The 24,350-nt window shown below is 29.1% G+C and overlaps 2 protein-coding genes across 2 annotated transcripts in view; one reads left to right on the top strand and one right to left on the bottom strand.

The window, feature by feature from the left end:
• The first annotated feature begins 813 nt into the window (after window positions 1–813).
• LOC145183604 (breast cancer metastasis-suppressor 1-like protein) overlaps window positions 814–24,350 on the top strand; it is a 29,747-nt gene continuing 6,210 nt past the window's right edge. Inside the window, exons 1-8 of the mRNA XM_090084378.1 lie at window positions 814–837; window positions 9,057–9,237; window positions 9,571–9,658; window positions 17,491–17,546; window positions 20,303–20,374; window positions 20,840–20,859; window positions 21,060–21,119; window positions 21,385–21,481. Coding sequence (XP_089940504.1) covers window positions 9,063–9,237; window positions 9,571–9,658; window positions 17,491–17,546; window positions 20,303–20,374; window positions 20,840–20,859; window positions 21,060–21,119; window positions 21,385–21,481 — 568 coding nt within the window. The 5' untranslated portion in view covers window positions 814–837; window positions 9,057–9,062. The remainder of the gene's footprint in view (window positions 838–9,056; window positions 9,238–9,570; window positions 9,659–17,490; window positions 17,547–20,302; window positions 20,375–20,839; window positions 20,860–21,059; window positions 21,120–21,384; window positions 21,482–24,350) is intronic.
• Window positions 1,746–5,356, bottom strand: LOC145183665 (polyunsaturated fatty acid 5-lipoxygenase-like). Its single transcript, XM_080059097.2, has 11 exons — window positions 5,257–5,356; window positions 5,103–5,177; window positions 4,573–4,940; window positions 4,145–4,301; window positions 3,837–3,946; window positions 3,557–3,746; window positions 3,092–3,456; window positions 2,756–2,859; window positions 2,500–2,605; window positions 2,219–2,422; window positions 1,746–2,120 (listed from the first exon to the last, which is right to left on the bottom strand). Exons 1-11 carry the CDS (start codon window positions 5,321–5,323, stop codon window positions 1,887–1,889), a joined length of 1,980 nt encoding a protein of 659 aa, XP_079915223.2. The 5' UTR covers window positions 5,324–5,356; the 3' UTR covers window positions 1,746–1,886.

The following is a 24,350-nucleotide window of genomic DNA, read 5'->3' as shown; positions in this document are numbered from 1 at the left end:
GTTATAATCAAATTCTTAACCATCACTTGCAAAATAAACTATATGTATAACCTGTTAATGTTTTTAACATTTACACACCATAACCTTTTTCATGTACTTAGTCAAATTTCTTGTCACATATTAAGTACTTAGTCAAATTTCTTGTCACATAGTATACAAATAACCTTTAATGGTCTTTGCTCAGTAGTTAAAAACTTATCTCGTGTGGTAAAATTGGAGGTGACAGGGAGCTGTAATAAAAAAGCAACGAGCGTTAATTGCTATTTGTATGTAATTATTGTGAACTGTGAACGTGTCTACCTACTTTTACAGCTGATATATGCATTAAATCATGAAGATGTGTAAGTTTTTGTCAAGTCATTAAGAAGCTTCATAAATGTTTATTTTTTGTTGAGCATGTTTTATTTGTATTGTTTTTTCAGAGTATTATTGATTTGCTTTTTTATCAGATATATTGATTTGCTGATAACTAGATATTAATTTTTCGAAACTTTTTGTGTTAGTCCAGTACATTTTATAACATTTGTTTTCGTGAAATGTTATCATAGCATTTTTGACAATAGATTTCTGTTTATGTTGTATTTAAGCAAAATTAATGTGTCATATCACCCTTAAGTTTTTAGGTTATCGATTTTGGGTGTTTTTAACAGCAGTTTATCTGATGTATACTCAAAATTGTAGCAAATAGTTTTATAAATATTACATGGTTAAAAGCAAGGCTAATATTTAACTTTTATGCTAATTTTTGGATTTGGTTCAAAAACATTTAGCAAAGACTGATCTTCCCTAAGTCAAATTCTTGATGGTAAAAGGAAAGATGTAACCAGATGGTGCAATGTATTTCTTTTTTCTCTAATAAATTTTCTTGTTTATTTGTTTTATATTTAGTTTTTATTTATCTATCTTTTTTTAATTTATTTTTTCTATAACCAAGTTTTATTACTTCCGATGTGTGTGCGAGCGCAATGTAGCAATTTGCACTTTGAAATCTATTCATTAATCTAACAAGATTTTGCAAAAAAAATGGATTTTACTCGTTGTCATGATACCATGTTCAAAGGGAAAAAAAGATTCTGCAAAACTTTCACGTTCAAGTTACTAAAATATGCAAGTTACTAAAATATGCAAGTTACTAAAATACTTTTCCAGTTTTAATGAGCACGCTTAATGGATTTCGGAGAATGCGATTTGATTTTCGGAGAATGCTTTTAATGTGATTTGTTTCACAATATTTCCGAAGAATTTTTTTTGAAAAACAGCTTAAAAATATTTGTTAATTTTACGAAGACATTTTTACAATATTACGAGATAGTACGGCTGAAGAAAAAAAGAGTTAAAAAAGCGTTATTAGTTTCAAAACACTTTGAACTTATCAAATCAAAACTCGTTACTTACCGTATACCACCGTAAGATTATTCAAGCCATATGTTAAATACTTAAAACAACAACTTAAAAGCATAAATGGCATATTAATTTTAATTTCAAGTTTGCTTAACTCTGAAATACTCACATGGGATCTAATGTACCCCAAACATTTTAAAATCTTTAAAGAACGCTCTTAATCAATACTGATAAATAGTCGCATGGGGTCTAATGAACCCCCAAAACTCTAAGTGCTTGGGGTCCATTAGATCTCATACGAGTAATTAAGCGTTAGCCAATGCGGCTTTAAAAAATGTTATGAGTGTGCAATTATCAAATGTTATGAGTGTGCGATTATCAAATTAACAAACCACACAAATATGTTACGTGAGCTTTATCTTTAAATGTGTTTAGAAGTTGAAACAAATTCGGTGCAGCCATGGAAACAAAGTTTATTGGTTAATCTCAAAATCAGAAACGTAAATAAACTTTATAAGTTAAAATGAAAAAGATAACATTAGTATTCAAACATGAATACTGTTCGTCAGCCATTTTGGCTCCATGTACTGGAATGTAAGTTGTCCAGCGGCTTTTCGTTTAGCATTATTAAGCTCCAATTGTTTCTGAACGTATGTGTTGAATCTGCAGTATTTCTTGTAAACAAGACTTTTGAACTTTTCATCAAATACCCTCTCGGAGTAATCAAACAAACGGTTGGCTCTAAAGCTATCAAGGATCTGAGCGAAACGTGTTATATCCTGAGGGTAAAATTTAAATCAAATCAAAAGTTTTCATAAAAATGCATGATATGCTAAATAAAATAGAGCAATTTAAAAAAAAAGTTAATTTTACTTACAACTGCAACTTCAAGATCAGGCAAATTAAACATGTAATTATTTTCAATTTCTGTGTCAGCATAAAGTTTGGTGGGTCTAATTGGTACGAAGGTATTGGAAACAGCATAATTTGAAACACTATGTATGATATTAAACCATAAGAAACGATAAATAAAAGTTGTTAACTGATCTTTGGAGTTGAACATGTTTGGGAAACCTTTAACCTAAACAGTTGCAATTGTTTTTGTCAGTTTTATTAGAAGTGAAAACCATTATGCAATATGCAACTTGAAGTATATACCTTTCCTTTTCCGCCATCTGGTTTGAGTTGACCATTAAATGATAACTCATTTACAAAGCTCTGCAATTCTTCATCAGATTTAACTTGGTCGTCATGATCATAATAGCTGTAAATAGGATGTTAGTGATGAGGATTCGAGTTAAGATCTTTTGAAAAATAAGGAGTATAGTTCTAATTTCATTTCAAACTGTTATTGCCGTAAACCTTTTTAATAAATCTTACTTATAAATAGCAAAAAGTAAAAATGTAGACTGACAGATTTACAACGCTTGAACTGAAGTCGTAAAGTTCTTCACTAATGACTAAACCATCATCTCGATACGGGTAATAACTTATTCTTGGATCATCTAATCCTTGTTTCTAAGTAAAATGAAGAAAAATCCACAAAAAACATCTTTTTCAAATAATCAAAATAACTCGATAAAGGGAAAGTTTTGGTTAAAATCGTTCAACAAAATAATTTTATTCGCGTACCCTCATTGCTTTTTTCCAAATACAACTTTCACTTCTCCTATTACTTCAAGAAAGTATTTCACATAGATGTTTTGTAAAAAGTTAACTTTTTACGGAACATTTATACTAAAATTCTTACTTTTAACTGATGTTCAAAATCGTACTGGCCATAATAAGCTTCGTCGTATGCTTGTCTTGATAACTTTATAAAACCATTGTGACCCATAGTGTACAGTCTATGACCAAAAGAATTATTAACGGCAAGAGCAGGATAAGCAAGACTGATATGAGGCGTTGTACCAATACAATGCCACTGAAATAATTCGTAAAGTGGATGCTGAGTGCTTAAATGTCTTCGAAATGTTAAACAAAATATAGTCGAGTGAAAGTGAATAAAACCCAAATGAACTTTACTATCGCAGATATCTTGATCAGACATTTCCACCATTGCCCTTGCAAGCAGCCATTTATCTTCAGAGGATTCTGGGGTATAAACTGGCGAACCTAAGCCAATAAAGGATATGTACAATAGAAAAAAACTTCGAAAACTTTATATATTTTGTACGTAATTTCATTAAAAATATTTGTTATGTTAATAGCATACTTGGTTTGTAATCAATTTGTATTGCAGCAACTTTAAGATCTCCATTTACCAAAACGAAGAGCGTTATAGGCGACGTTAAACTCATCAACGTTCGACTATCTGTCGGATCTTTATCCATAACATCAGGAACAGATGGAATATCGTTATACGATTCATGATACAAAACGAAAAGTACTCCTTCTTTAACAGCCTTAAATATAAAATTAAAAAAAATTCATGTGAGCAAGTTTGTAGAGCAGTCAAATTCAATGCAGATGTAATCTTCCGTCAGTGGACTTACATCAGCCAGATTCTCGATTGAGCCCTCGCTTGTTTTACGAATAATTTCGTCAAAATCGTAGTCTTTGTTTAAAAGTTCAAGTAACGCGTTTTCAGGAAAACCAGTTTCCCCTAAAGTACAATCGACGATAAATATTTGCAGTTGAGAGAGGTTTTTTTGTAACATTCATTTAAAGCTGCTTGAGAAAATCTTTTAGTCAAAAAATTAAAGCTTTTTGTTCTACATTTAAAAAGAAAGTCATCTTTTAACAATTTTTTTCTTGTGGTCAATAAAAAAAAAAACCGCCAACTTATACTTGCAATACTTACCACTTTGAGTGACTTTACGTAGATGGAAAGGGCAAGCCCCAGCTAGCCTTCTTTGAGCAAATATCTCATTTGATTTCCAAAGCTCATTTGCAGTTATGTCAGTGAATGTTTCAGGATAGAGGCTAGGTTTGTCAAAGAACAGCGGAGCTTTGAGAGACTAAAAAGCCAAATTATTAGAAAAAGATTTAAAACATGTTTTTATTCTTTAAGTTTCTAAAATGAAATTTAGTTTGAGTGAGGATAGAGTAACATTTATATATTGCAAAAACTAAATTACAATTAATAAGATTCAAGTTTTCTTTAAAAATAAAAGAAGAACAAAATACCTCTGATTTAAAAATACATACCCGAACTACGTTATCAAAAATACATACCCAAACTACATTATCAAAAATTCATACCCCAACTACATTATCAAAATAACATACCCGAACTACATTATCAAAAGAAACTTTTAGCTGAAGATACATTTCAATGCTGTGCAAGTTTAGTTTTGAAAAAACGGTTTTAATATTTTCCGCAGCCTTTGCCATTATATTTGACCCCCATGTCTGATAAAGAATGAGCCAGGATGATTCCAAGGGATTAACAACCGTAGCAAAAAGGACATCTTGAAACTTTTGATTCAAAAACGGGATTTCTGTCAAGGGGAATTCGGTGGTGGACGGTGTGTTTGAATCAGTGATTTTATACCAATTTCTTGCTCGAGCAATGTCGATTTTTCTTGCATTCCGACAACGTGTATAACTTTCATTACTGTTTGTATATTTGGAAGGCAAACTGATTGGACAACGAGCTAAATTACCAACAAAGAGAAATATTACAAACACAACTAGCAAATCAATTTTGATATAAAATTTTTCATTCACAAGTTTTATTTTTTAGCCAAACGTATAAAATTATATCATTTTGTTGTATTTTATTACAAATCTATAAGTTTGTACTTATAAGTTTATACCTGGTAAACTGCATGTGTTACCGTCATAGAGGTTTAATTCATCAGTTGATTCGAACCTTTTAAAATTGAAATTATCTAAAAAATTGAAAACGTTTAAAAACTCTTCGAACAAATTTACTAAAAAATATCTTATACAAAAAATAGAGTTACTCACTATTATTATCCGTTGCCATAACAGCAATTGCATTTAAAGTAAAGAGCAGTAAGCAAACCATATTCATTTTTCCAAAAAATTTTTGCTGAAGAAGAATGATTAAATTTCAGATTTTCAAAAAATGGATTAACGAATTTAAATCAGTACAAATTATAATACAAAATATTATTTGAAAATACAAGGTTTTAACCATTAAAGGTTGGTATAGAAAAAAACTTATCGTAGTTTTGCCGATTAACTGAATTTAGACTAAAAGTTAATTAAAATTTTTAAAGTAAAAAAAAGAAAAAAAAACCAATATTATCCAAATAATTATTATAACTAAAATTTCTGCTCGCAAATTTATAATGTGTGTATACATTTATATATATATATATATATATATATATATATATATATATATATATATATATATATATATATATATATATATATATATATATATAGTTATATATAGTTATATATAGTTATATACAGTTTTTCTACACACAAATTTTTCTACTTATTATCTTGAACCCCAGAGTATCTTTAACATAGCTACGTTGGAATGATAATGTAAAACCAAAAAGGCGATATGATTACGAATTCATTGTATTAAAACTGAAGTACACTTTTGAAACTAACGTTTAGAAATAAACGCGGCTTCATCAAACTTTTTCGGAAGTTAAGTAAGCACGCAAAATTCCATTCAACTAAGAATGATAAAACAATTAATGGAAGTTCAAAGAGTTTTAACATTTTCTAACAATGAACCATAAAAATTTCTGGTGTTACCTAAACTACACGATGTTACAATACAATATTGTTGAAGTTTATAGACATGAAAAGTGGTTTAAATTAACGCTTACATAATAAGTAACATTTAGAATACTCACTTTCTTCTAAAACTTCGCAACAAATATTTCACACAATATTAACAATACTGGGGACAAATTTTTTTCATTTTATGGCGTGAGTGGTTTTAAATTATTTTTATGTGCTTTTAAAAGATGATCAAACGTCAAGTCTAATTTTTTAGTATTGTTTTTCTAAAATTTTGCGATTCGTTCAGGATTGTAATTTTGAAAAGAAAATCATACTCTTACTTTAGATCTGATGATGGTTTCTTCAAATAAACATAAATGTTATTTTTACAAAACTTAGAGCGAGATACCATTCCTCTTTCCATTCTTCTTAGCAATAATATTTTATTCCAAGATACATATTCGCGTTGCAATCCTTAGCGACCATTCTGTATTCCTGATACGTAAATTTGCATGATTTCGTGTATATCATTAAGACCAATGCTTTTTTCGGTGTTAGGAGAATCGGTCTTTGTTTTCTAGCTAATTTATATACTTTTTTGTCTTTTTGAGCCTTGGAAGAATTGGAAGAGTAACTTGTTGGATTTATTGCAGCTGCCACAAATTTACCGGCTTTTCTTAAACTCGTCTGCACCGCAAAATGAAAGTTTTTTTCTACGTCAGAAGTTGTCAAACTTTGCACCTTTCTGTTGCTTGGCTCTGGTGCAACGATCTTCAAACTTCTTTTCTAGTCGTCCAAATGTTGATGGCTATGGTATCTGAACTTCAACCCCCTTTTCAGTAAATTCTATAACTGAGCCTAACCATCTCTTATTGTTTGACTATTACTATGTTCTATGTCTAATACATGATTTCTATTTTAATTAAAAAAAAAATTTTGAAACTCGAAATTATGACACACCCCAAAAACGACTTAGTTTTTTTGTGAGCAGACCAGATTGAAAAAGTCTACTCAAGCTTGTGTATTCTCTATCAAACTAATTTGAGCCTGTCAGTGAGTATTGTTTCTTCTAAACTGAGTTCCACAAGGCAAATTTTTAAAAAACGATTTTATTAATAGTTAACCTACAAAAAAGTTATCCGAGCTCATTAAGTATTACGAACTTACAAGCCATCTTTATTTTGAAAGAACTATTTATGCATAGGACAATATTATCATTCATTCTTAATGAACTTATTTTTCATCAAATAAACATTTCAATAAGATTCCAAAGGAGAAGGACTGGGGAAGGAGGGGTTAAACCGTCTCTACAAAGCTTTCGGCCTTCGTGCCACTTTTACCACGTTAACTAAAAGCAAAGGGCATTCCTCATAGTTATTGGTATTTTAAAAAATGAGGCATAAAACGAACTCATTGCATACTATTCGAATTTGTCTTAAATCCTTTAAGATTATTTCCTTATCAATATCTCGAGTTTTCCAATGAATTTGAAACGTAAGTGAATGGTGCTCCCAAATCAGTCGGGTTTTTGAAGTGTTTTTGCGGTGTAATAACAATAAAATGTGCAGCACGTACCTCCTATAACCTGCCTATTTCCAAAATCAACAATTCAAGAACATATAACCCACACACAAACTTGAAATGTTACTTTCTGAATTTATTTTAACTAATCTTTTATATTTAATTTTTTCTCTCAATAAAACTTTTATAACAAAAAAGAATTTAAGAAGAGTATAATTTATTTTGCAAAAAATTATCGCTCTTTACCAAATCATTAATTTTTTGTATTTTACAAAATTGGTGTAGTTTTTTTTTTTTTTTTTTAACATAGTTAACAACTTTTCTTTATGGTAGCACACTTTTGCTGCTATTTTTAATACAAAAGTGTAACGTTGTACTCTTCAAAAGATTTATATTCATACACATCAGTAATACTTCCTCATATCTCAAAAAAAAAAAAGAAAAGTAAATGTTGGGTTTAGGATTAAATAAAAGATACTCTGGGTATATGTATATTTTTTTAAGTAAAGTAATATATTCTATATTACTTTACTGATTGAGCTTGCTTAGAAATTAAATTAAATTTAGTTTTTTTTTCCATCTGTGGCTATGCGAGCTATTTGAGTGGGAGCCCAATTTTTTTAGAACTCCTATCAATCATTTTAATGAATTTACAAGTCTGCTGATTAATTGTGATTCAAATGTTTTTGAGGTAGCATGAGGTTGATGGCAATTCTTTGAGGATAAGCTATAACTGGCTTCATCTCATCTTACACTAAACCAACAAATATTTCACTCAAGTACCATAACTGATAATAGAATAACATTATTGCAGCTCTAGCATCAGTTTTACTCATGTAAATTAGTTCTTCTGATAGATTTTCAATGCAAAAATATTGAAATTGCGGAGAGATAACAGTTCATGTGCAGTCAGTTGTTATTGGGAGCTTAAAAGAACCAGCATAAACTCATAAATTTAATGCAGTTAGCAAAGTTCCATTTTTAAATGAGATAATGCACTACATATGCCTCTGGTTGTTCAGTTCCATTTAGTAATTCTAGCATCCATGTAGCAGATTAGATGGAAACACAATTATGATGAAATATAAGACTGAACGATTAGAGTTGCTGTCATCATCATTATCATCATCATCATCATCATCATCATCATCATCATCATCATCATCATCATCATCATCATCATCATCATCATCATCATCATCATCATCATCATCATCATCATCATCATCATAGCAGCTATTTCTTCTGGTTTTACTCTCATCTTCAATGCTAATGCTGACCACTACAATTCAGTGCTGCTTGTTGCATCCTCTGATCCTCCTTTGCCTCTTATGTTTTCTAACCAATATCTGATTTCTTTTTACTTTCTGAGCCAGTAGCAGTTAACCAGATTTTTGCTTCTACACCTCCCTTTCTCTATTTGCCTGAAAGAATTCTCATAGAAAAATATTTTAGCCCGTTGAGTTATATTTGTATTTATATTTATTTGTTAATTAAAGCTTTGATTCCTCATTTGGACTATTTTCTTCATTTAGAGCACAATGAAACGATCAGAAATATCTTTGAATCTTGATGAAGACAGCATGGAGGAATTGGAAAAGGAAAGTTGTGATGGTCCCACAATAGATTGTGGAGAAGAAGAAGAGGATAATAAAAAAGAAGACAATGAAGTCTCAGAAGATTCAGAAGATAGCGAGTTAGAAGATACTGATTCATGTGAGCCACTTCTAGTTTTTACATTTAATTTTATGAGTGTCTATAGTATTTACATGTAAAAAGAGAGAAGTTTTTTTTTTTTTTATTCCTAAGAAATATAAAAAGAAAACGAAAAAAACAAAAAAATTTAAGATGTAAAAGTGTCTTGCAAAATATAAAGTAAAATATTGTTTATTTTATAACAGTAAACAGCAAATAAGATCCAATATGTCATACATTATGCATGAAAAACAGGATGCAGGACAGTTATTGAATACATGTTTTTATGACTAAGTTATAATGATAGTAGAGACTTTTTTTAAGTAATAAGTTTAATTTTCTTTTTTAATAAAGTGGATGAAGGAGAGGCAGAAATCAGAAGAAGCAGATATTTGCAAGATATGAATGAGCTAGAAAAACAATTTATAGACCTTAAAGAACAGTAAGTTATAGTTTTAAACATGTTAAATTTTTTTTTCTTTTTAATTTTTTTTTAACTAAATTTAACAGAAATATTATTCCTTTTTTTATTTAAAGTAAATTATCAATATTTAATGAAAAGTATTTTGTAAGTAAAAAAGCTGCCTGAGCAGTTGCATCTTATCTAAATATTTATCTTTAGAGTTTTTTAAGTTTAACAAAGTAGTCATTTATTTTGCCCCCTTACTCCCCCTTTAATAAGACAAAGACAAACTGTGAAAGTGAAGTAAATGATATATTCTTGTATTACTTACAGTTTTTACTTGATTCTTCGTAAGGTTTCTCACCTGTTTAAATCTGTATGCAGCAAAGTTACTTATAATGGTTCAGACAAAAACCCCTTTGATTGCTCCATTCAAGAAAACACAAAATAGACTAATTATTTCACTTAATACCATGGTTAAATATAATACCAATATTAATACTATAACTAAATATAAAAATCTAACAATGAACTTTTAAAAGTCCTTCTTAAGTATTTGCAGTTCTTTCATCAAAACGAAGCAGCAGTTTTCAAAAAGAAAAATGCAATAATGTAAAAACTGATTCTTTTTTTGTTTCAAAAATTGATGAGAGCAATTTAGTTTTGATTTAGCATTTCTTAGACTTAAAATTTATTAAAATACAGGGCTTAGCAACTTAGTCAAAAAGTATTAGTTTATCAACGTATTTATCAATTAACTTATTAAATAAATGTAACAGAAATTTTTATATATATTTATAGTACTACATATCTGGCCTGCGAACTAAAGGTTTTTAACTATGTGCTTGTAGAGTGAATAAAATTTGAGCTAGTTCCACAAAAACTCAGATGTTTAAATTTTAGTAGTTTTTATTTTTCAACTTTTTTTCCCCAACATTTAAATTTAACAAATGGTTCATAAGTAACACATCCCATTCTTCTCAATTCAGACAAAAAAATCCTATAAATTTACAAATAACCTTGTAGTGTAATTAATTCAATAGTCTATTAATAATTTTAAGCCAACATAGAGGGCTTTATTCTTCATATAATAATATGTAACTAAAATATACAAACAGGTTAGTTTTAGTATACACATAATTAAACTCAACAAGAATAATAATAATAATAATAATAAGAATCAGCACATTCTACTGTACTAAGTAAACAAAATAAGTAAATAAGTTCAAATAGTTCAAATATAGTCATTTAAATATTTAGGAGGATTCTGGGATCTTCCTGAACAATGAGGAATTGATTCTTCAATAGAAATTCCTTTAGGATTTGTTGGAGAGGAAGTAGAAAAGTTCTGAGATCTTTTCGGATGGAGAGGCTCAAATGAAGGGATTGTATCAGATTCATTGGAGTTATCTTTGTAGTTTTGAGATCTTTTGGAATGGAGAGGCTCAGGTGAAGGGATTGTATCAGATTCATTGGAGTTATCTTTGTAGTTATTATTTCCATTATTATCACTGATTTCCTCAGCCATTGGTGCGAGATGTCTTGTAGCAACAGTGGTCTCACGCACATCAGGCATTCTTACATGAGAATATTTACTATTAGCCTCTAAAAGCTCAATCTTTTCAACAAGAGGTTCATATTTGCAGTGTGGAGCATGCCTTTTAAGCAGTACAGGACCTGAGTTAGTTAATTATGTAGGAACAAAGTGCCCATTAGAACGTCGACTGAATGCGAATAATCGTTCGTGAGGTGTAGCATTAGTAGAAGTTCAAAGTAAGGAACGCATTGAATTAAGGACATTGGGTAAAACATGTTCCCAGTTCATGGTAGGTAAATTCTTTGATTTAAGAGCAAGTGAAATTCCTATCCAAATTATGCCATTGTATCTTTCACACTGACCATTGCCCTGAGGATTGTAAGGAGTAGTTCTACTTAGGTTGACACCTCGAGAGTTAAGAAAAATGCGGAGCTCTGTAGACATGAAGTAAGTGCCTCGATCTGAATGTATATAAGCTGGCATACCAAATAAAGTGAAAAGTTGAGTTAAACATTTAATTACAGTTGAAGTAGAGATATCATGACAAGGAAATAAAAAGGAAATCTTGAATACTCAGCTGTATGAAGAAAGTTCTATCCTCCATCTCAAAATCTTGTCATTCTTACTCTTTCCACTCTTATTGTTGTCAAACATGAAAGAGACAGAATGCTGGTCGGTGACTAGAGTAAAATGCCAACCAAGGTAGTGTTTCCATTTTCGGAGTGATTCAACAATAGCATAAGCTTCCTTCTCAACAGAAGAATGTTTTCTTTGAGTAGGTAAAAGTTTGCGAGAAAAGAATGCAACTGGTCTTCCAGCCTGATTAAGGGAAGCAGCAATTGCAAAACCGGAGGCATCTGTTTCCACCTCAAATGGTATACTTTCATCAATAGCTTGTAGAGCTGATTGAGAGAATAATTCTTTCATTTCATTGAAACATTTAATAGCTTCAGTTGACAGTGGAAAGGTAGATGCTAGAGGTAAAGGATTAATCTTGTCAGAAAAATGTTTGATATATTGAAAGTAGTATGAGAACATACCAAGGACTTGACGGAGAGAAGTACTATCAGTGGGAGCAGGCATATCAATTAATGGCTTTAAGTGATCTGGAGAAAAAGAGCCATTTTTTATAATAAAACCTAGGAAGGTTATACTCGAAGTAGACAATATAGACTTTTCTTCATTGAAGGTAAACATTGCTTTCTTAGAAGCTTCAAGAAATTTTTCTAAATTGGAATCATGTTTATTTTTAGATGTACCACATACAAGCAAGTTATCTAGATATACAAAGTTGTCTTCTAATTTCTTTTCTTGAATAAACTTATTCATGATTCTTTGAAATTGTGCAACAGCATTAGTGAGGCCAAAAGGAATTCTCTTAAATTGGAAAGGCAGTATAATACTTGTCACTTTCTAGAAATATTGATAAGCACTTTTTAAGTCAAATGTGCTAAATAATGTATATTTTGCAACAGAGTTAACTAATTCATTGATGTTAGGTAAAGGATAAGCATCAAGAAGTGTAAAGTGATTTATTGTTTGTGAATAATCAATGACCATGCGTTTTTTATGTCTCTCATTCCTGGTAACAACTATTTGTGATCGCCAAGGAGAGTTACTGGGTTCAATTACATCTAGTTCCAAAAGTTTTTTAGTTTCTTGCTCAATGAATGATTTGTCCTCTGAATTATATTGTCTAGAAGGTGAAGCAATCGGTTTACATTCTGGAGATAGAAAAGGGAAAAGAGTGCTAGCTTTCATTGTAATACTATTCAAAGAACAGATTTTTAAAGAATCTTTTTTTCCACCATAATTGATATTAAGACTTTTGTGTAACTGCAGCGAATCTCTACCAAGTATGATTTGTTCACAAGAGTTGAGTATAACCAAAAAGTTAATATTAGAGTATTTCATACCAAATAAAGTGAAGTTAGTTGAAACTTTACCTATAACTTGACAAGATAAGGAAGGACCAGCCATGGAAACTCTTTTATTAGAAGGGAGTATATTAAGTTGTAAAAAGTCACATAATGATTTGCTTATAAATGTGTCAGAGCTTCCAGTGTCAAGAAGAGCTCTTACCTTGACCCTAGCAATAAAGGTATGAACAATAGACTCGAGTGAGTTGAAAGAAGAGCAAGTAATAGAGGCTAAATTTGTTGCATGGAAGTTAGCAGCAGCAGATGTGACAAAGTTCTTTGATGATTTGTATACTCTCTTGAAATGTCCTTTCTTACCACAGTTGTTACATTCTGCATCTCTGGCAGGACATGATTGTCAAGGGTGACGTTTACTTCCACAGAAATAACAAAGTCCACTAGCCTTAGTAGAAACTGAAGCAAACTCAGTAATACATTCAGAATGTTTATTAATTGTAGTGACATTACTACACTCTGTATGTGAATACATTTCGTTATTTCTTTGGGCATTTTCCAATGATCGAGCTTGATTATAGGCCTCAGTAAGTTTAAGAGTAGAGTTTTCGAATAGAGTTGGCGAATATGATAAGAGCTTAGACCACTTATAAATGAATCACAAATGTATTCTTCAAAATGTTCTGAAGCAGAAACCTGTTTAAAGTTGCAATCTTTACTGAGTGTATGTAAGGCCTGCAAAAACTCATCAATAGATTCTCCAGATAATTGTTTACGTAAAGCTAACTGATGTCTGGAAAATAATTCATTTTTAGGTTTTACAAATAAGTTTTCCAAGATATCTATAGTGTCATCAAACAATTCAATGTCAGTAATATAGTCAAACACAGTAGGAGATAAATAGTTAATGAGGACATCTAATTTATCTTTTGTTTGTATAGTTTTCATGAAGTTTGTAAAAGTTCTAAACCAGTGTAACCATTCTTTGGAAGCTGATGCAGAATTGGGATTGCTGTCAAATTGTTCGGGTCTTAGATATTTATCCATTAAAATATGAAGAATAAATTGTAGTGTAATTAATTCAATAGTCTATTAATAATTCTAAGCCAACATAGAGGGCTTTATTCTTCATATAATAATATGTAACTAAAATATACAAACAGGTTAGTTTCAGTATACACATAATTAAACTCAAAAAGAATAATAATAATAAGAAGAAGAATCAGCACAAACCTGTTATTTGGAAAGATATTTACTTGAAGCTTTAGTTGATGTTTAAAAGTTATTTTCTCCCATCTACTTTCTCCTTCATTTTCTCCATTTTGTCATAAAAAATGGTCTCAAACATTTATTGCAGATCTTGAATATGGAAAAAGTATTTCTGATTTAAATATCAATATCACTTATAGTATGATATATAAAATAATATAAAAAATAATATCAAATATAAAATAATGTATAAAGGAATAAAGACTTTCACTGGCTTCTCAAAGAGATAAAAATACAATTCGAATCCTTCAAAGCAATTTATCTTACCTAAAATAGCAATTTTTCTTACCTAAAATAGCAATTTATCTTACCAAATGCTTATTAAGTACATTTAAAAGAAAACTGCAACTATTTCTAAAATGTTTGTTTGCAAGTGTTTTTAAATCTTAAATCATCTATGAGCAGCCCAGATGAATTGTGGAGATATCAAAATTCAAAATTTATTACTGAGGCAGCAATGTGGAAAAATAAAAAAGTACATAATACTTAATTAAATAGACTTGGTGTCTATCCTTTTAAAAATCTTTACAGAATTCTGATAAAACAGATCTGTAACAAGTCAATCCTGTAAAGTTCAAAATCTCCTCTATGTTTACAGAAAACAGAGATTTTCTATGACAACAGTATTTTTATAAATCACTAACTTTAGCTTTGATTTTGTGTATAACTTCAATGTAAATAAATTTTTATAAATTGAAATTGCAAAAGTTTATTGTTTCAAATAATTGTATATGTAAAATTTAGTCTATCAATTAAATTTTTTATAAAAAACTTTAAGTTTTGTTATATTTATAGTTTACAACATTTGTCATAAAAAAAAAAAAAACTTTCAAAATTATTGTAAATTTTGTACACAGACCAATAAATATAGGTTATTCATTTGTAGATTCGTCATGTGGTGAAGCTAACGTGGAACTTGAAATGAGTCCAAAAATGGATACCTGAATAAGTTACTGACTTCTTTAAATGTAATGCTCCAAATTATGAAACTATTTGTTAAGGCCCTAGTTAACTAAAGATAAAATTTCAAATATTTGCAATAACTCCATCATTACCAAAAACTAAATTAAAAAAAAGTTTTTTTGATGGTTCTGATATAAGAAGATATTGACAATGTTAAACTGAAACCATGGAAAACTTCCAAATATGTCATAATTAATTTTCTAGAGAGCATGACAATTATGAGCTAAGTAAAAGTGCACAAAAGAAATAAAATAAATAAAAATAAAAGAAACAAAAATAGATAAACAAAAGAAATAAATAGAAAATAAATAGAAAAAATATCACAAAAGTTTAACATATGTATTTTTGTATGTATGAAAGTTTTAAATTATTGATACTTTTTCTAATTTTAGCTTACTTATTTTATAATGTCTATTTTTACTTAATTTCTATAATGAAAGTTTTGTCATAAAGGGAAAGGAGTTCCTTTTTACAATAAGCAGTCACAAAACCCCTTTCAATAGCTATAAAGTCTGAGGGGAATTTGAATTAATGATTTTGTTTACTGTTTTATGAAGTTGATTAAATATGTATTTATAATAGACACCTGTTTTAAAATTGAATGCCACATTCCATGTCAAAACATCTATATCACTGCAAAAAATGGCAAATTTTAAATTTTTTTCTAGCAAGAATATCCCCAATAGTTGAACATGTAGTTTACATCACTTAAAGAGATAAGACTATTTTCTAGAAAATAAAAAGAAATCATGTCATTGTACAATTATGTGTGATTCTAATTTTTTTTCAACAAATCTTTTTCTCTGATCATCAGCCCTACAAAACCAACCATACTTGCATGAAACAAAAGAATATATTTCAACTAATCCATTGATATTTGGTTGTGGAGTGTTTCTATATGACAGTATATGAAACTAAAATTCTAAGACTATATCTATACTTGTGCATTTGTATACTATAACTATGTTTAAAAAAGGTTAATGATAAACCTTTGAAACTGCTCTTGTTAAATCCACAGTGTCAAGAACTCTAAAAAAAATTATTTTCTTTTAAAATGAATTTTTTTAGGCTTTTTTTTGGCTGTAACAGCACAAACAATCCTATCACATGATGCTTTACAGCTTCTTTAAATCTTTAAAATTTACTCAACTTTTTTTTTTTTATGTTGTACATTGATCAGATAATGGTTTCTTATTGAGCATAAATTAGAACTAACATGTGACAACTAAAAATCCGGATAACCTTTGAAAATAAATATCTCTTGAACAAGATTATCAATTTTATTAAGTTAAAAACCATGATACCAAGAAACTTATATTTTACAAAATAAAAAAAAGTTGTTTATCAGTCCATTTCGGTGAACACGGTCAACTCTTGTGAAAGTACTTGGGAACATAATTATAATATCCTGCAATGCAAAAAATATTGATGTTGCTTAAAGGATAATATGATTCGTCGTCAATGATCACTATTTTTTTCCCAAAAAGTGCCACCAATGTTCAGCACTTTAGATGCATAGTTGCTTTCTGAGCCAATGTTATTTTTGGCTTTTCATTAATAATTTTGTTCGTCTTTTCATTGATAATTTTTGGATATATACTGCTAGGAAACATTGAATCTCTTTGGCTTTCAATCAATTTTTCTATGCATTTTATCTGTTTTTTAGGCATTTTTCTTGCAGTCTGACCTCTACCAACCATTCATTCTGGTCCTATATTGCTCTCCTTTTGTTACAGTATATCATGCATGGTCTATTTTGGGACATTTTCCATTCAAAAGTGATTAACAATAAATATTTTGTCCTCTTTTGGATGTAAATCCAAAAAGGCGTATACTCATTTTCAGAGAGCCAGTAGATTATTCAAGCTTTTGGACATGTTTAATGAAGTTCTGAAAAAAAAAGGCTATGGTATATTGTAGAGAATTAAATTTGCAATATAATCGGTAGGGTTATAAAGTTACAGAACATTGTTAGACATATACAGTGAAGCTGTAAAGTTTTATGGATTTTTAGTTGTCACATGTTACTAAAAGTTGCATGTTAATCTTATGGAATAGTTGTTTATTTTTACTAAGGACTAAAGATTGTGTGAAGCTCAAATCAGCTTTTTTATTGGTGAAATGAATTTGTTTTAAAGTTGAATGAGCTCTAACAACTCTACTAAAAATTAAATTTTCAATATAAAAGTGTGACAATCCATAATTATATATATATATATTTTTTTTAGATTGTTTAAGGAAAAAATTACTCAAATTGAAGAGCAGCTTGATCATATCAACAACAGTAATTTTTTTCTCTCTTGTTTTTTTTTATTCAAAGCTTAAAAAAGTTAACCACCATTAGATAAAATAGTGAAATCAGTGATAGAAATCTTTATTTTGGTTATATTAAAATTCAAAGAATATTTTCTAATTTATTCCAATTTATCTAAAAAGGTTTCTTTTTGTTTATCAAGATGTTTATGCCAACCCACTCCCCCCCCTTTTTTTTTTTCTTTCTCTTCTGGTATCTTTTGTTTCTAGGGAAAATCAGGACTATTTGAAAAGATTTTTTTAAAAAACACATTAGTGTTTTTTACAAACCAATTCCTAATTATTTAGCACTCCTGAATTTTTTTAAATTTCTTGCAAACTTCGCTACCTGAAAAAACCCTTTGAAGGTTATGCTAGGGTAGACTCAATGTAATAATAGTATATAGTTGCTGAAGTCTAATTTTAAAGAAGGAGTGAGAAATTGGAGTTCAAAAGCTTTTACTTTGTAATTATAACAATCACATATGACAGCTGTATTTTGCTTTTTTACAATATGTTAAGCTCCGCATTTCTGAAAAACAACAAAATTGAATATACAGTATGAAAAGTAAATTGAAATCATCAAGTTTTATAAATAGGATAAAAAATATTTAAAGAACAAAATAATGATTTTATTTTAACAACTGTTAAACATTCTATTTGAAAAATTTCTAGAACATATTATCCATCTTAAAATCATAGGAAATATGAGTGTTTACATTCTATGGATGTGTATGATTTTCTTTAAGATTTCTTCTATAAATATTCATTAAAAAGCTTTTAATAACTCAAATGTGCTCAGCAATTTGAGTTATTAAATAACTCAAATTGCTGAGCACATTTGAGTTATTAAAAGCTTTTTAATGAATATTTATAATAACTTTTAATAACTCAATTGTAATCAGCAATTTGATTCTTTAGTTTCTCTCCATATTATTGATGGGTTTGTGGGTGCTTAAATCTTTTCCACTGAATTTTGTACTGACAATAAAGTGCTTCAGTAACTTGGTGAAAATTCCCAAAGAGTTTTGTTTTCTGTTCAATGAATTGTTGAACATGGTATAAAGCTGTATGCATGTTTGGTGATACAGTTGTACCTGATAGATAGGACACTGTAAATTCTTGGATTTTTTTCTGATAGTTAGGTCCTAATTTGTTTTCAAAGCCAGCCTCAACAACATCATTGACTTTCCTGAGAGTTACAAATGAAATGTTAGGCATTGCTTGGATTGTTGTATAGGATTTTTCAGAGCTTGAATAAATAATTGGCCTACAAATGTAGTTTTTAAAGATTTTCTCATTTTTCATATCAGCCCCAGAATCAGTAAAGGCTTTGTAACATGCATTCAAAGATTCAATAGTTCAAGGAGAGCCAGTACGGCAGATACTTTTGAAAGGAATACCATTCTCCTTTCTCCAAACATTTTTAAAAGAATTTTTCTAAGCTTTTGCAGTATACAACAACTTTCTGTCCAAACACATTAGAGGTTGTTGTGATGAGAAAGTTCTTGACCAGTGTTTAAAAACTTGGCAGGAAAGTTTGGCTCAACTAATCTTTGATTTGAGACATTGTTTAATGTAGATGCCAATTTTTTCATTTTCAAACTAGAGAGCCCTGAATTAACCTGCACTTGAACAAGATCTTTAGCAGTGAAGATTAAACTATGTTTATTTGAGTTTGAAGCTGGTTCAAGATGTACTTGAAAAGGGTGCTCTCCTCCTGGTTGTTTTAAATGAATAGTTCCACTTAGTGAAGCAGGAGTGATTGAAAGTACAGACTTGACTATTGCAGCAGATACATTTTCTTTCCTGCCAGCTGTTTCTTAAATTTTGACAAAAAGATGATTTAGTGCAAGAATGTGAAATACTTCTGCTAATAATCGAAAAGCAAGCAGAACAAAATTTCCCACAGCTGGTTCTTATAGCTGGTATCATATTAAAATTAGAATATGTCACAAAAACTTAAAAACCTTTTGATGCTGCAAATAATGATATAAAATTATAACTTGTTCATATATTTGAATATATTTGTTTGCTCTAAAAATGCATACTTGAAAGTTGGTGCTTAATATACTGTAAAAATGCAAAATACAGTTGTCATTAGTGGTTGTTACCATAAATATAAAATAATAATTTCTGATCTCATATTTCTAATTCCATCTTTATGTTTTGATTTTGGCAACTATATAATATTGTTCAATTGGGTCTACCCATATCATTTCTTGAGTCAGCCAGGTTCACAAAATCTCAAAAAAAATCCAGGTGGTTAGTATTTACTGTGAACAATAGGTTTTCTAATGAAAATTCATAACTTTTGTTGCTGCTTTTTTTCGAAGACAATTTTATCTCAAAAATATTTTTTGTTTAATTACAAAATTAAAAAGTTTGCTGATTGATATTCAGTACCTTCAAAAATTTGTAAAAATGATGCTCTTTTCAAATAATTTTGTAAATGACAATAACAAAGATAAAGTGATATGACCTGGATGTTTACATCTTTTAATGGCCAAAAAATTTTTTTGATTATCACAAGACTTTCTTTGCATAGGAAGAGAAGGAAGTAAGAGAAGCAATTTTTTGACATTTAATTTTTTAGAAGAAATATTGTAAAATGATGTCATTTTTTCAGAATCAAAATTTAAAAAAAAATTCTTGTTTTTTTTCATCAAGATATTTTGCTACTTTAAAAAGTAAATTTAATTTCCTTATTTTTCAATTTCAATTTAAGTTAATATATACTGTATTTAGGTGAAGCACAAGAGTATACTGGTCCACTCAAACAACTTGAAGATGAGTTCATTAGTAGAAATGAGGTAGCAGGTAAATAAAATTTTAGGTTAGGAAAGTTTCATTATTTGACTTTTCTGTTTAGCATGATTACAACAAAAACAATTCAAATCAAACTAAACACTTTATATTAGTTAAAAAGATACATTCATGAATTTTGTTGCTTTTATATATATAGAATGTATCTTTTATTTCTCACATTCTTTTTATTATAAATCAAATAAAAACAACAACTTTCCTAAGTTTGAGTATTCAACAATTCAGCATAATTCAGTTCATAAACATTTTCAATATGAAAAATGTAACTAGTAAATCAATTTTTAAACTTTAGTTATTCATTTTATTGGTTAACAAATCTGAATACTCAAATATTTCAAAATGTCCAGGATTTGGTGATGCCAGATTTATTTACCATAAAATAGATGAAAATTAAAACTTATTTATTTTGAAATGTATTTAAAGTTTTGTCTTTTTAAATAAAGTTTTATATTGTTTTAGGTCACCGCAAATACTACAGGGTAAGGAAATTTGCAGGGTAAATATTACAGGATAATCATTAAGAATGATCAAGAATCCACTTCAGATAAAAAACAAAATCATGAAGATCCAATTTTTTTTCAAAATGTTAAGGTTTTTTTTTGTTTAATGTTTTTTAAAAAGCTTTATTCATCAAATCTTAATAGCAATGGTTTTTATTTGCAAATACAAAAATTTATAGAGTGTTAATTTGGAAAACAAGTTAAAATGTGAGTTACAAAATGCTGAGCAACATTTTCAGGTACTTTTTTGATTATAAGACTTTAAGTAATTTTTAGTTAAATGTTGAAGTGTTTTTATGTTTGAGCTGGATATTAAAGTGCTTTTTATAACAGTATGAATTAAGAATCAATTTAAAGAATGGTTTCTTATTTATGCATTGCATTTAATATGATGTGTAAAGTACTAATATTAAATTTTTTTATTCTAATAAAAAAGTCCATAAGTAATTACTTAATGATTTTTCAGGTTAAGCATTGATACATATTTTTTCCATTTTCCATTAGAATGAGGAGCAACAGCTTGTTGATGCATTAGCTGCAGACATACAAGAGAAGTTGCGCAAAATTGAAGAGGAAAGACATACTGCAGATATGCATTCAGGTCTACTAAAAATTTTATTAAATTTGTTAAATTAATTTGTTACTAAATTATAAATTTTCATGTTTCATATGAACATATATATTTATATATATATTAGGGTAGGTCAATTTTACCCTGGCCTATTGTGTAATAATGCAGCAGTTGAAACTAGTTGAAATAAGATAACTCAAAAAACGTCAGTGATTTTGGATGAAAATTTGTTTATAGATTTAATTTTAAAGGTTATTGTAATTGTATAAAAAATGGTATAAAAAGCTCTCTAAGTTGAAATTAAAATTTCAGTTGCGAGAATGTTAAAAAATTTTCTTAACACCATTTTTTATCATCTATAATTCTAAATTTATTAAAGGTTGTTTATCTAATTTAGTAACTTTTTGAATCTATTCAAAAATATCATCATATGAATAATATCCTTTTGACATATATCAAGATAAAGCTGTGTTGATTCTCAAACCTGTAAACATAATGCTTCCAATACTAGTTTAACAGTTTGCTCTACACTCAGGGAGTGAGATGGGGAGTCTGGAATATCTGGTTTAACAGATTTGTCTATGAAGTATTGAATTTCTTGAATTATAAAATTTGCGTAGGAGGTTTCATTACATCTGGAACAGTGTGGTCAATCAACTCATACCAGTGATTGGCATTAAAATTTATTTCAAGAATTTTTTTTTAAATTCATTTTGCAAACTGATCAGGTTTATTCTTTAAATATAAAAATGTGATCAATACTGCATTAATATGTTTAAAAGAATGATAAAGTATTTTCTTCAAGTTGCTAAGTCAATTAAATAGTTTAAAAAGATACCTTTGTTTAAGAGTCAGTATTGATTGAAAATCATGGTTTCAGATCTTGTTGTCATCATCTTTAACCATGGCATAAAGAATGTTTTCAGGTCTTAGGCAAAATGCGTTTTTTTTAATGTTCTGCTTCACAATACACATCGCATTAAATAAGAGAATATTTAGTCAAATGATAGCAGAAAAAAGATGAGGAGAGTCGTGCAGCTTAGATGATGTCTTTATTTTAAAACATGCTGGAGCATGAACAAAGACTGGTTTGCTTGTCTCTTGTATATAAACAGAGCATACAAATAGCTAGAGTTAACCACCTTGCATGGTTAAGTAGGCAAATTTTACAAGCAGTCCATTTATCAGCAACTTTACCAGACCCTATTCCTTTGCAATACTTAAATAAATTTCTTGATTACTACTTAGGTCTTTCAATACTTTTTCTGGAATATACCCATCAACTATTGGAGTTTTGACAGGTTCAAACAAAACTTGATGTGTATCCGATTTTCAACCCATTTTTTGCTAAGAAGGCCACTAAAGCTTCCTGGTCCAGTTGTTACACCATCTTGTTTTTTAAAAAGAGCTCTTAAAGGAAGTTTTCTTTTTAACAATTCTTCAAGTTTTACCACTAAACCACTTATTGGGCCAGTATTGGTAGCTGAATACTTTCAACACTGTTAAGTTCTTGTAAAACGCTAAAAATTGCTTTTGCAAGTACTAAACTAGCTGCGTCGATAATTGGAATTGTTCTATGAGTCAAATAGGTTCCAGTAAGTAAATGTAAGGTTATGTTCAGGTCCAATAGATTTTTTGAGCGATTCCCCTTCAGGTGAGTTTATTATACTAGAAGTTCATGTAGTCTGATCAAGTTTGCTATCCACACTAAGGCAAACTAATTGTTTCCAAATCAAACCTGGAAACTTAATTAAGTTGTAGTCTCCAGGAAATTTCTTTATTGGTAATCTTTCAGCTTCTTCCTGAAAGAAATTGCAGCATACAAAATGGGTTTTCTATTTGCATGTACTTAAAATTAATCAATAAAATTAAGTAAGTTTACTTCAGTTTTAGTTAAATTGCTAGTTTCTTTATATGATTTTATATGTTGTATAAGAGATTCTGTTTTATCAACTACTGTTTGATATAGTTGTTGTTATTCATTATCAATCCTCTTGTTTCCTTTAAATGCTACTTTATCAACTGAAGAAAGTTGATATGCTTTGTTTGGATCAGTTTTCTGCCTCTGATCTTGAAGATAAACTCTATCTTCAAGAAGCACCTTTACATTTTGAGAGCAGATACATAAAGTATGTTCTTTTGAGCAATTTGCTTTATTGCATGATACTTTTCTATCACTGCAAGATAGGATATCCAATTAGCAGAAATATCTAAAAGCTTATTCAAATTTGCATCAAGATTTCATTTGGTACTTGCTCTACCATTCTTGCAATTAATGTTTTTCACCAGAAAGAAAAGATCCTTTACTTTTCTAGCAATATATTTGTCAGTTATCAGAGGTAGATTAGGATTTACCGCAGACCAAATTGATTTTAAAATATTTTTAATTTGTTCAGTAACTTCTATAATGCCTGTAGTTGGCTTTACATGAATAAGATATTAGTAGTGCAGAATAACCTATCTGTAAATACTTGGCTTTGTCATTAATATTTCACATGGACTACCATACTTCTTTTCACTTTTTTTTTGTGTAATAGGTGTAATTACAACTTTTGCATTTTTTTATTGTTGATAATATTTGTAATTCTTGTTAAAGTTTTTGTTTACTATTGTATATTTATCTGTTTATTTATTTTAAAATAGCCAGGTGCGCTAAATTTGATTGGCAGTTGTAAGGTTTCAGGATATATTCAAAATGAGATATTTTGAAACAAAATAATTTGTTTGGAATTTAAAATTTCAAAAATTGAAATTCAAGATATTTTAGCAACTTAGCAATTTTAGTCCATAACTGAGGACTTTAAATAAAGATTAGAAACATAAGTTAAAGATAAAAGTGCCAGTCACTATGGAGCAATTTCATTTTAATCTCTTAAAAACTTGTTATAGATCTAAAAAA

Source organism: Hydra viridissima, unplaced genomic scaffold (genome assembly GCF_058129835.1).
Source record: "Hydra viridissima isolate aposymbiotic clone 2 unplaced genomic scaffold, HvirCarnegie_v1 scaffold_4, whole genome shotgun sequence".
Taxonomy (NCBI): domain Eukaryota; kingdom Metazoa; phylum Cnidaria; class Hydrozoa; order Anthoathecata; family Hydridae; genus Hydra; species Hydra viridissima.
The sequence above is the reverse complement of the archived record's forward strand: the minus strand, read 5'-3'. Positions and strand labels throughout refer to the sequence as shown.